Here is a 13,730-nt window from a genome sequence, read left to right as displayed (position 1 = left end):
CTGAACCAGTGTTATTTTAGTATTTAATAGTTAAAATAAAATCTGTTCTTTTTAACTTTATTCATCAAAAAATCCTGAAAAAACTATCACAGGTTCCAAAAAACATTTAGTAGAAATCAGCATATTAGAATGATTTCTGAAAGATCATGTGACACTGAAGACTGGAGTAATGGTGCTGAAAATTCAGTTTTACATCACAGGAATAAATTATATTTTAAATTATATTAGAATACAAAACTGTTATTGTAAATTGCAGTATTACTGTTTTTTCTGTACGTTCAAATAAATGTAACCTTGATGAGCATAAGAAACCTCTTTAAAAAATAAATAAATTAATTAATTAATTAATTAATTAATTAATTAATTAATTAATTAAAATAAAATAAAATAAAATAAAATAAAATAAAATAAAATAAAATAAAATAAAATAAAATAAAATAAATACATACATAAAATAAAATCTTATTGATCCCAAACTTTTGAATGGAAGTGTATATACTATTATAGTGTTTATTAAAGGGATAGTTCACCCAAAAATTACAATTCTGTCATAAATTACTCTTGTTTCAAACTTGTATGAGTATATTTCTTTTGCTGGAGACAAAATATGATATTTTAAAGAAAAGATGGTAACCTAACAGTTGACTGTACCCATTGACTTCCATAGTATAGGGAAGAAAAAGTAACAGCGATAGTTTTATTTTTGGGTGAACTATCCCTTTAACAGTTTGAATTTTGAGCTTTTATTTTAGATTTTTATTTTCATTTTAATTTCACTTAAGTTTTATTAATGTAATGTGCCTTGTATTTTTTTTATTTCCATTTAGCTTGAATTTATTTTAATTTCAGTTAAATAATTTAGTATTTCTTATATAACATTTCTTTTGTAGAATTTTTTAAAGTTTTTTATTTTTTAAGTTTTTAAACTTTAAGGTTTTCATCTAATATTTATATTTTACTGTATTTCAGCTTTATTGCAATTACCAAAAATGACTTTTAATAGTTTTAGCTTTAGCTAACTAAACATATCTAGGAACCAGAATATCTATGGTTATATTCACACTGTGCAATATTTCAATTTATGACAAAACTGTGGAAAATGCAGCATGTAATCAAGTCCATTCACATCGCCACTGAGCTGAATTCATTATGCATCAGATGCTGCTTTAGCTTTTACACATTTATGCAGAAGCTGTGGCCAAAACCGCTCACTTGCTCGCTCATTCACTATTCAGCGCATGGTGAATTTCACATTAAAGCCACAGGAAACAAGAAACAGGAAATGACATCATAGAAGGCACTCCACAGACCCTCACAATTGTGTGCCATGTTCAGACTGGTACAACTCTTTAAAAACGAATAAATATAAATTATTATTATTAGTATTACTATTAAACTTAATTTTTATTTATTTATTTTATAACTTTTTACGGCAAGACACTGCAGGTGAATAGGGTAAAAAAGAATTAACTAATAGTTATCGCCTTACTTACCCAGTTGATTGATTTGATAATTGCAAACATTTTTTGTATTACAAGTTTTCTAAAATGTTAGGTTTACATGTGCAAATGAGGCATTATTTAACGAAATATGCATTAACTAAATCTAAACACCGGATGAAGTCAGTTTCAAAATTTTGTTGTTGAAGTAGAGATTTATGGCTCAGTGTAGAAGAAAAAGCTTATTTTGGGAAAATGGCCTTTAAAAATATGTATTGTAATTGAAATCTATTGACACAAATAGATAAAGTGCTATAAAAGAAACACTTAACAGTGTATTTTGGACGTTTTCTTTACACTAGTCTGAAAAAACTCTGTTTTTGCCTGCAGTGTCTCCCCTTAAAGGAGAAGTCCACTTCCAGAACAACAATTCACAAATAATTTACTCACCCCTTTGTCATCCAAGATGTTCATGTCTTTCTGTCTTCAGTCATAAAGAAATTATGGTTTTTGAGGAAAGCATTTTAGGATTTTTCTCCATGTAATGGACTTCGTTGGTGCCCCGACTTTGAACTTCCAAAATGTAGTTTAAATGCAGCTTCAAATGGCTCTAAACGATCCCAGCCGAGGAAGAAGGGTGTTATCTAGTGAAACGATCTGTCAATGTTTTCGAAAAATAAAAATTTGTATACTTTTTAAGCACAAAAGCTTGTGTAGCACAGGCTCTGGGATGTGCGTTCTTGAATGATTCGTTCATGTAATGTGACTCGGGAAGAACGAGTCGTCTCGGGGAGTGATTCGCTCAGTCGCGCATGCGCAACATCCTATTAGGTTCTGTATGAAATTAGTTCACCTGTCTGTTTCAGGTTTTTCGAGTCGTTCGTTCATCTTATGGGGCTGTCACGTGATGCTGATTTTGCTAAAATGAACGAAATGACACGAAAAAAAGATTCGTTCATTTTGCTGAACAAGACTCAAAGGTCCGAGTCGGTAAAATGATTCAAACTTCCCATCACTGCTACGAATCACGTTTTCGAATCACCACAAGTTCATCGTCTGTGTGCTCAAAAAATTAGAGTATGTCGCAAAAACTCCATCTTATTTTCTCCTACAACTTCAGAATCGTCTGACATCATTGTACCTTTTTGTTTGTAAACAGCATTTGACTTACTTGCACTTTCTTAGTGTTCGCGTTTGCTTTGTAAACACTGGGTCTGTAGTTCCGCTTACATCCACGTGACCTTCCGACGTGATTCAATAGTACGTGAACACGCATCCCAGAGCCTGTGCTACATGAGCTTTTGTGCTTAAAAAGTACACTAATTTTTATTTTCCCAAAAAAATGACAGATCGTTTCACTAGATAAGACCCTTCGTCCTTGGCTGGGATCGTTTAGAAATTTTTTCCTCAAAAAACATAATTTCTTCACGACTGAAGACAGAAAGACATGAACATCTTGGATGACAAGAGGGTGAGTAAATTATTTGTAAATTGTTGTTCTGGAAGTGGACTTCTCCTTTAAGTGTGTCTGTGTGTGTAATTGCAGAGAAAATAATGGGAAACTGCAACAGCAGTTAAGTTTTTTGATTCATTACTCTGGTTTTCTTTCTTGACAGAAATGGCTAGCAAAAAAGTGATGGTTTTACCATGGATATCTGTATATGATACTACAGTAATACCTTGTTTTGGACATGCCATAGTATCATTTAATACCATAGTATTACCTTCCGACACAACTGCATTGTGGTACTGCCACAGTACTTTTTTGTTGGAAGTGAGAAAAACACATTTTGCTGATGCTTTTTCCAATCTGGCCCTGCAATCTCAAACAGCCAATCACATCATCAGGAAGAGGTTTGAACGTGATGGATGCAGAACAAAAGCGTAATTGGCATCCTTTGTGTGACAGAAGAGAAAGAGCTAGAATCAGACACAATCCCCTCAACACTGATGTTGACACACACACTGATGCCTGACTCGAGAAAAAGCCCATTATTCATTCCACAGCTGTCAGGAGAGAATAGGGAAAAGGGGTTGTATACGAAAACACCGTTTTGCACCCGTGCAGTAGTATTCGACTACAACCTGTCTCACTGAGAGCGACAGGCAGAAACGATGCGTGAGCTTCTCTCTTGAGCGGATACGACACGACACAACAGCTCTGGTGGACTTAAAGAGTTTGCTCTGGAAAGCCAGTGAGCTGTTCACAGAGCTCTGGGATTTTGGCCCCGGTCAATAGAGCTGACAGTGCTGAAAGCAGCCTCCCACGGCCCACAACTCACCACTGTAGAAGCGGATCATGCAGCTGAGGTCTGAGTTGGCGGCTTCCTGTTGGACACGGAGCGGGTCTTCGTAGCCCATAGCGGTCAGGTAGTCGTAGACCATCTGAAGAGGACGCTCGGAGGGGTCCAGCCTCCTACAAACAAAAGAAGACCGGAGTCAGAGCTGAGAACAAACTGAAAGACAGTTCTGTAAAACATAAACAAATGACAAACACACTTCAGGCACTGATGCCATACATAACCTGGGGATGGACTCACAAAACATTGTAAAGAAATTAAATTTGCTGAAAATGTACTCTCCCTCAGGCCGTCCAATATTTAGAACAGTTTGTTTGTTCATCAGAACAGATTTAGAGAAATGTATTCACTTGATCACCAACGGATCCTCTGCAGTGAATGGGTGCCGTCAGAATGAGAGTCAAAACAGCTGATAAAAACGTCGCGATAATCCACACAAATTCAGTACATTAATTGACCTCTTGAGAAGCAGAAAGCTGCGTGTTTCCATCATTACGATCATGTTTCCATCAACAAATCTGTCATTAATAGTCCTCTATCCATAATATTGCTTTCTCCAGTGAAAAAGTCATCTTGTCTGAATCAGGAGAGAAATACACACAGATTGAGCACCACTTGTAAGCCAAAACAGTCCAAAAAACAAATATGTGGGTGGATGTTGATGTGAGAGGATAACAGAGGATGGACTTTTTCACTAGAGGAAGCGTTATTATGGATTATGGAGTCATATTTTGGCCAGATGTGACAGTTTGAAGTTAAAACGCCTTAAAGGAGAACTCCACTTCCAGAACAACAATTTACAAATAACATTTTTCTCAAAGTTCAAAATCGGGCCACCATATCAGTCCATTATATGGGGAAAAATGCTGAGAAGTTTTCCTCAAAAAACATAATTTCTTTACGACTGAAGAAAGAAAGACATGAACATCGTGGATGACATGGGGGTGAGTATAATATTTGGCCGAGATACAACTATTTGAAATTCTGGAATCTGAGGGTCTAAAAAAATTAAAATATTGAGAAAATTGACTTTGAAGTTGTCCAAATGAAGTTCTTAGCAATGCATATTACTAATCAAAAATTAAGTTTTGATGTATTTACGGTAGGAAATTTACAAAATATCTTCATGAAACATGATCTTTACTTAATATCCTAATGATTTTTGGCATAAAAGAAAAAATAATAATAATTTTGACCCATACATGCATTTTTGACTATTGCTACAAATATACCCGTGCTACTTAGGACTGGTTTTGTGGTCCAGGGTCACATACAATTTCAACAAAAAAAATGTATTCCCATTTATTTATTTATTTATTTATTTATTTACTAGGTAAGCAGCCTCGTAATGAGCTTGAGCCAATCATTATCGCAAAAATTAAACTGCATTTTTTTCCTGCTAATTTTACATTTTTTAAACTCCAGGTTTGTGGTATTTTTTTGTAGGGCTGCACAATGTGGCTAAAACGTTTGTGAATTATATTTCAACGTGTTTATTTTTTCTTTTTAAGTTTAAACATTTTTTACTGTGATTTCAAAGCTGAATTTTTAGCATCATTACTCCAGTCACATGATCCTTCAGAAATAATTTGAATATTATGATTTGCTGCTCAAAATATTTATTATTATTATTGTTTATTATTATTATTATATATTATTATATTATTATGCAATTGCAAATTTTCCAATAAATTCCAACTGCAATTTAAGTTTTTCTGTGCTTGTTTGCGGAGCTGGACAATTAGTATTAGTAGTAGTAGTAAATAAAAGTATTGACTAAATAATACAGAACAATATAAAAATGATATAAAAATAATATGATAAAAAAAGTATTTAAAATGATTATTATTATTATCATCAATGCAAAATGAATAAATAAGACAATTGTAATTTTGCTGTTTAATTTGAGTATTTAAAAAACAAGTATTATTACTGTTAGTAATAGTAGTACATAATTAATTAAAATTAAATGTATTAATAAAAACCATACAAATATAAAAATTACTAAAAATAATTGTATTACAAAATTTACTAATTTTTATGTATAATTTAATACATTTATTTAATTTATTCATTTATTAATATTTATTATTAATTTACTAATATAACCTTATTATTATTATTATTATTTCTTTTTTTTTTACAGCAAATTTTGAAAATGCATTTTTAGATTTTCAAAAGGATCATTCTGTATGATTTATGAGTTTGTTTCTTCATAGGGAACAAAAAATGTCCCAACAAGGTCAAAATTTACTGGTACTGTACTATACTTGTCTGGACATTTGGTTCCCATAATGTATTTATAGACAAACAATAAGTCATCTTTTTTTGTCAATTTTCCTGGAAGAGAAAGTGTAATTTTATCTACATGCAAATCTACAGTGGTAGATTTGCATGTAGATCAACTGTAAGCCATGCAACCCCATTCTTAGTAAGGTTTTCATAACAGTTATTCTCAACAAATATGGACTAATTGGTACACATTATAGGAAATGACATGTAAAAGGTTTCACAGACAGTACAATATTCAGTAATCAAGTACTAAACACTGTCAGCATGAAAACGTGGGGCTACACACAACCCTGCTGAAGTATCCCATCTCTTAACAAGCGTGACAACACACAGGTGTTTCGATTTAAGATCAGACTCTGTCCTAACATCCTCCAGCAGTGCCTCTCCCTTGGAGTTGGGTGTTTTCCCAGCACGCCAGACAGATAATATATCCCAATCCACAGGGATCACGTCTCGTCCAACTCAATATCTCAACATTCATTAAAGCGCTGAAGCAAAAGAACACCGAGCTCATGACGTCTGACAATATTCCCTTTAAACAAAGCAAATAATCAGTGTGCCGATCTGACTCGATGATCCGTTCGTGACGTGACGGCATCCTGCGTTTTATTAAAACTGTCCGGCCTCATAATCGTCCACCCTGCACAGCGCCACCGCCTTTCTCTCACTGATTAAATCGTCATCTCATTCCATCGCTCTAATCCTGTTAACGGATCCTCGCGGCGCTGTGAAGCAGATAGGCCAGCGAACGCTGCAATCCGTGACCCACAGCCTGCTACTACCAGAATGCAGCTGCTCCGACCCACATGCTCACATACAGACCTGTCAGGTGTCCTTGTGTTCAAGCGGAGCAGGGGGCGACGGCACCGCACCTTCACAGCAGAAGCCCAATTCAGCAGACGGAGAGTTGCAGTAGGGTTGCATGATTTTGGGGGGAAATCTAGTTGCAATTTTTCCAATAAAATTCCAAATGCAATTTAAAGTTTGCTGTGCTAGTTGTTAGGGCTCCACAATTATTATTATTATTATTATTATTATAAATACATTTATTAAATAAATAACACATAAAAATATAAAAATTACCAAGTAAAATAAAAAATAAGACACATTTTTTGTAATTTTCCTTTAAAATAAAAAAGTCTTTAAGATTATTACTGTTATTATTATTATTATTATTACTAAAAATAAATACATCCAAAATAATAAATAATAGTAATTTTGCTGTAAAATAAAAAAACAGTATTTAATAATAATAATAAATATGTTATTTTATTAATGCTAAAATAAATAAAAACAAAAAAGGACTGCAATTTTGTTGCATAATAAAAAATGAGTAAAAAAAAACTAATTATTACTGTAAGTAGCAGTAGTAATTAAATTAATAAATACAAATAAAAACAAAACCTTTTTTATTTATCTGTAAAATATATAATAATAATAATTATTATTATTATTATAAATACCTTTATTAATTAAATAATATAAATGTATATTAAATATAAAAATTACAAAAAAAGACACATTTTGGGTTTTTCTGCGGTAGAAATAAAAAAACAGTGTTAAAGATTATTATTATTATTATTATTAATTAACTAATTAATTAATAAATAAATCCAAAATAACAGATAATTATAATTATGCTGTACTTAAGAAAAATAGAGCATAATAGATTGTAATTTTGCTTACTCCAAAATTATAGTATTTAATAAATAAATTGTAATTTTGATAAGTTAATATGATAATAATAATAATAATAATACTGAAATAAATAAATACAAAGAAATATTATTTTAATTTTGTTGTATAAAAAAACAAGTGTTTAAAAAACTATTATTACTATTAAGTTGTAGTAGTAAATAAAGTAATAACAAAATCTAAAACTTACTAAATAGAAACAAAATATTTGTATTCCTCTAAAATAATAATAATACTAATTTATTTTACTAATAATAAAATAAATAAATACAAAAAATATTATTGTAATTTTGCTGTATAATAAAAAATGAGTGTTTAAAAAAAACAATTATTAATACTGTTAGTATTGGTTAAAAAATTAACAAATAAAAATATAAAACTTACTGAAGAAACTAAAGATTTTTTTCTCTGTAAAATAAAATAAAATAATATAATAATAATACCTATTTAATTTAAAATATGTATGTATATACACATAATATATATATACATATATATATATATATATATATATATATACACATACGGTTACAATATTAATATTTATGGCTGTCTTAATTTCTTCATTTTCAAAAGTTAAACCACTGAACTTTTATTTTGCCCGTAAAACTTCTTTTTTTGTGGATAAGCGCTTCTCATTAAAAGTATGGAAAGATGGTTGCTGAATGCTAAATTCCAAAATGCATATAAATCCGACTCAAACTCAGAGCAGATTAATAGATGGAGTGTGTGTGGAGCGGCATTTACCGCAAAACAATCAAGCCACTCTGAGACACTGAAAACAGTGCCAGATAACGAGCTGCTCACGTGTAAATGAACACAGTGTCACACTTTATTTATTTATTTATTTATTTCACAGTCTTTGCGACTGATTATCGTATTAAGCCATACTGCAGTTTTGTTTCTATTTTAATTAAACGTGCAACCTGACTCTGCGGTCACCCCGGCTGTGCTCTTTGCTTTGAGAGGCAGCTGACAAGGACACTTTAGGGATTTAATGGTTTCTTGCTGCTTACCTGAAGTGAAATAAATAGTAGACGAGGGTAGAACGCACACACACACATCAGCAGATGTCCCTGTGAGCTGGCCTAATGTGCAGCCTCCTCACAGCTAATTCAGCTTAGCCGCCTGGCTTTACCTCGGCTCAGGGCTGGACTGCTTCCTGCGAAATAATGTGATTTCAGCCATCTCAGCCACAGCCCAGTCATTCCCAGAAGGGCAGAGAGAGGGGAAAGCATGACTTGCTTCTCTCTCTTTGTCAGACACACCTTCAAAACCACCACAGACACTGCACTAGGCACACACACAGAGGAAAACACAAACCTGCCTCGAGAGCACAGGGAGGGTTGCAAACGTCTGCATATTCTGCTGTTCTGCTCTTGTGCACGTATCGTTAGAGGTTGCTAAGACCCTAACATTGATACTAACATTCATAATGTTTTCAAAATGTGGAGATTTTTCAACATTTGGAAATCACAATTTTAAAGGGACAGTTCACTCAAAAATTAAAATTCTGTGGGACCCATTATGAAAAGTCACTTTTGTAAGGTGTTTGAACATAGTTGTGTGGCCGCAGCATGTGAAAACAACCAGCCTATAATGGTAAAAATCCACCCACTCATTTTTTTGTAATCCCGATAAATTATAAACAGTCTCTCAGAACAAACCATTCCAGATTCTCCCTATCAGCATAGACACGGCCCTGAGTGAGAAGCAGCAGTCCGCCATTACCTTAAATATACAATGTCAGCGCCAAAGAGGCATTACAAGTATTGTGTTTTCTGATGCACCAGCAAACATTGGAGTCTCTAAAAAAAAAAAAAAAAAAAAATCTCTGATATGTTTAAGGATCAATACCAACAATTTGTGCATGAACGTCAGCTCCAGACAAAGTTTGTTTTCCTTTCTAAAAGAGCTTCTTGGCACTCTGTAAGACTAATTTTGCTCAAGCTACCAGTGTCTCTATAAAATCCATTTTATTTTTTCCCATATTCCATTTTATTTTTCCTACATTCCGTTTTTTTCCCTTTTATTTTTCTAGACTCCTTTTTAATGGTTGAATTAAATTTTATTGATCAGAAAGCATGTATAATTAATTAAAATCATGAAACTTTTTATACAATTTACAATTTAACACCAATTTATTAAAAGTTTAACAGAAATTACATTTTTAGAGCCTTCTGAAATGTTTTGTTGTTTTGCTCACCTTATGTTTTATATTGCTATTGTTTTAGCATGTCATTATTTCATGGCATAAAACATTAATTTATCTTTTAATTAATGAAAATTAAACACATTTTATTTTTTGGCAAATAAGGGGGATTTACTATTACAATTAAAACATGGAAGAAATATTGTGTGATTATTTCTTTAAAAAATAAAGTGTTATTAGTAGTAGTACTGGTATCATATACATTCTACAAAATAATAATAATAATAATAATATATATCTATTTCTAGCACAATGTCTTTAAGTTAAACCGAACTTTTATTTTGACGGGCTGCCATGAATTCCTTTAAACTTCTGTGTGTAAATGATATGAGGCTAGTTTTAGTCAAATTAAACTGTGATATGCTCATGAAGTGACTTTCAGAGCAGCTCTGGACATGTTGTTCATGTATTTATGACCTCAATTAGTGTGACGACAGATGCTGAAATCACTGCGTGCTTCATTATGTGTGTGGTAAACTAAACCGTGCATTCATTCATTCACACAAAGACACGCAGCACATGCAGGATTTATATGAAATAGTCTTTTTGCAGCTTAATATTTAGAGATACTAGGCCATATCGCAATTTAATTTAAGTGTAATGACCTACTTTAGATACTTTAGATGCAAACTTTGATCAATTCCGTGACATTCCACATTAAACTGTAAAGTCTGTTTTTATGTCTGGATTCCGTGATTCGCAGAAATCATAGGGCCCTACCATTGTCTTTGCCTGTTTTCACTGATGCTGCCTTCACGTGCTACCAGAATGATCATAAAAAGCGGTGCTCTGATCAGGATTTTTTGAGGCCGATCACAGGAAGCTGTATCTGCCGATCCGATCACCGATACTGATCTTTTAAAGCCTCCTATTAATCATGTAGAATTATTTATAGAGATACTCCAATCAGGATTTTTAGACACTTATTCAGGGCCTGATGTTTTTGTTTGTTTGGTTGGTTTTTTTTGAGAGAGAGAGGGGGGATTTTTTTAATTTGAGGGGTGGAGGGCAGCTTTTTTAAGACTTTTAAAAAAAAAATCTATAAATATCTATCTCTGTCACGTATCCTTTTTGTCATCGTGTGTTTTTGTTGTGATTTCACCATGTGCTCCCTGGACTCAGCCCTCTCGTCACCCTAGTCACGCCCTCCTTGTTTCTTCCTGAGTGTTTCATTGTCCTCACCTGTGTATGTTCTGATTAGTTTGTGTATTTAAGTTCCTCCTTGTGTTTAGTTCCCTGTCGGTCTTTATTGTTGCATATTGTTGATTAGTGTGTTTCTACGTGTGTGGATATCGCTCTGTGTTCCTGTCTGTTCCTCGTGAAAGTAATTAAAATTAGATTTGTTCCGTACGTTGTATCCTGTCTTCCATCCTGCAGCAACAACGTGACAGAAAGACCGACCCTATAAAGAGAAGATGAGTTGGGCTGAGGACGCTTTGTGGAGACTGCGGCAGGACGGTCGTGAGTTGGAACGGTATGTGGAGGAATTCATCGAACTCTCCCACCAGGTAGGCTGGCACGAAACTTCTCTTGGCGCTGTGTTTGTTTTGGGGCTGGATGATGAGACAATACGCTGCGAGCTTCCCACTTGTAGTTTCCCCTTGATCGAGCTAATCAATCTGATTCTCTATTTAAACGGATCTGATTTTGAAGTAGAAGAAGTTCAGAGTCCGATTAGGTCTCATCCTCCAGTCTCCTCCCAGACACAGCGCAACGCGCCCGCCTGCCCTAAGCCGAGAACCTCCACATACCGTGTCAACGGCTCGAACCGTCAGCCCAGTCCCAAATACCCAGTCATCCTCCAGAGCTCCACCGCTGTCCTCAGCCCGATGCGGCCGGCCTCATCCCCGCGCTCTAATCCGCCGGCCACCGCCCAGAGCCCTGTCCCTCAGGCCGCTGCCACCCCAGCGTCTGCTCGCAAGAAGGCCGCCACGCCAGCGTCTGCTCGCAAGATGGCCGCCACGCCAGCGTCTGCTCGCAAGATGGCCGCCACGCCAGCGTCTGCTCGCAAGATGGCCGCCACGCCAGCGTCTGCTCGCAGGATGGCCGCCACGCCAGAGCCTGCTCGCAAGATGGCCGCCACACCAGAATCTGCACGTAAGATGGCCTCCGTTCCTGAGCCCCCGGCCAAGATGGCCTCCGTTCCTGAGCCCCAAGCCAAGATGGCCCCCAAGCCTGAGTCCCCAGTCATGATTGCTGAAATGAACATTATGGACAGGGCAATCCCACTGGAGTTCACTGCTCCTATTATCTCCCCTAATTCTCCTAAGCCTCCGCTGGTTCCGTCCAGCCTTCCTGAGCCTCCGCTGGTTCCGCCCAGCCTTCCTGAGCCTCCGCTGGTTCCGTCCAGCCTTCCTGAGCATCCGCTGGTTCCGTCCAGCCTTCCTGAGCCTCCGCTGGTTCCGTCCAGCCTTCCTGATCCTCCGCTGATTCCGCCCAGCCTTCTTAACCCTCCGCTGGTTCCGCCCAGCCTTCCTGAGTCAAGTCAAGTTGTAGCTGTTTTCCCCGAGTCAAGTCAAGTTGCAGCTACTGAATCAAGTCAAATTGCAGCTGCGTTTCCCGAGGCAAGTCAAGTTCCTGAGTCACGTCAAGTTGCAGCTGCAGCTACTGAGCCAAGTCACGTCACGGCTGAGTCAAGTCACGTCACGGCTGAGTCAAGTCACGTCACGGCTGAGTCAAGTCACGTCACGGCTGAGTCAAGTCACGTCATGGCTACATCTCCTGAGTCAAATCAAGTTCCTGGTGCTTTTCATAAGCCAAGACAAAGTCCAGCTCGCCCTCCAGAGCCGGAGCTCTGCCCAGCTCGCCCTCCAGAGCCGGAGCTCTGCCCAGCTCGCCCTCCAGAGCCGGAGCTCTGCCCAGCTCGCCCTCCAGAGCCGGAGCTCTGCCCAGCTCGCCCTCCAGAGCCGGAGCTCTGCCCAGCTCGCCCTCCAGAGCCGGAGCTCTGCCCAGCTCGCCCTCCAGAGCCGGAGCTCTGCCCAGCTCGCCCTCAAGAGCCGGCTCCTCCTTCAGCGCGCCCTCCTGAGCCGGCTCCTCCTTCAGCGCGCCCTCCTGAGCCGGCTCCTCCTTCAGCGCGCCCTCCTGAGCCAGCACCTCATCCAGTGCTCCCTAGGGCTGGCAGTATTGTAAATTCCCCCAAGAAAATTTTGGGGGGGGGCTACCCGCCATGGCCTCCTGAACTGTCTGTCCGGCCATGGCCTCCTGAACTGTCTGTCCGGCCATGGCCTCCTGAACTGTCTGTCCGGCCATGGCCTCCTGAACTGTCTGTCCGGCCATGGCCTCCTGAACTCCCTGATCCGCCATGGCCACCTGAACTGTTTACCCGGCCATGGCCTCCTGAGCCCCCAGACCCGCCATGGCCACCTGAACTGTTTACCCGGCCATGGCCTCCTGAGCCCCCAGACCCGCCATGGCCACCTGAACTGTCTGTCCGGCCATGGCCTCCTGAACTCCCTGATCCACCATGGCCTCCTGAACTCCCTGATCCGCCCTGGAGGTACGCCCCTAAGTACCCGGTGTCTGTCCAGCACGGACCTCCAGGGCGCCCACCCCCCCACCCCAGTGTATGTGTTACGGCGCGAGTCGCGCCTTGTGAGAGGGGGGTAATGTCACGTATCCTTTTTGTCATCGTGTGTTTTTGTTGTGATTTCACCATGTGCTCCCTGGACTCAGCCCTCTCGTCACCCTAGTCACGCCCTCCTTGTTTCTTCCTGAGTGTTTCATTGTCCTCACCTGTGTATGTTCTGATTAGTTTGTGTATTTAAGTTCCTCCTTGTGTTTAGTTCCCTGTCG

At 37.6% G+C, this 13,730-nt stretch overlaps 1 protein-coding gene across 1 annotated transcript in view; it reads right to left on the bottom strand.

Annotated features, from left to right (window-relative positions):
• phlpp2 (PH domain and leucine rich repeat protein phosphatase 2) overlaps window positions 1-13,730 on the bottom strand; it is a 91,851-nt gene that overhangs the window by 69,213 nt on the left and 8,908 nt on the right. The window contains 1 exon segment of the mRNA XM_051114432.1: window positions 3,722-3,855. Coding sequence (XP_050970389.1) covers window positions 3,722-3,855 — 134 coding nt within the window.

Source organism: Labeo rohita, chromosome 7, assembly GCF_022985175.1.
Source record: "Labeo rohita strain BAU-BD-2019 chromosome 7, IGBB_LRoh.1.0, whole genome shotgun sequence".
NCBI classification, from domain to species: Eukaryota; Metazoa; Chordata; class Actinopteri; order Cypriniformes; family Cyprinidae; genus Labeo; species Labeo rohita.
Note: the sequence above shows the minus strand (reverse complement) of the source record. Positions and strands in the feature narration are given on the sequence as shown.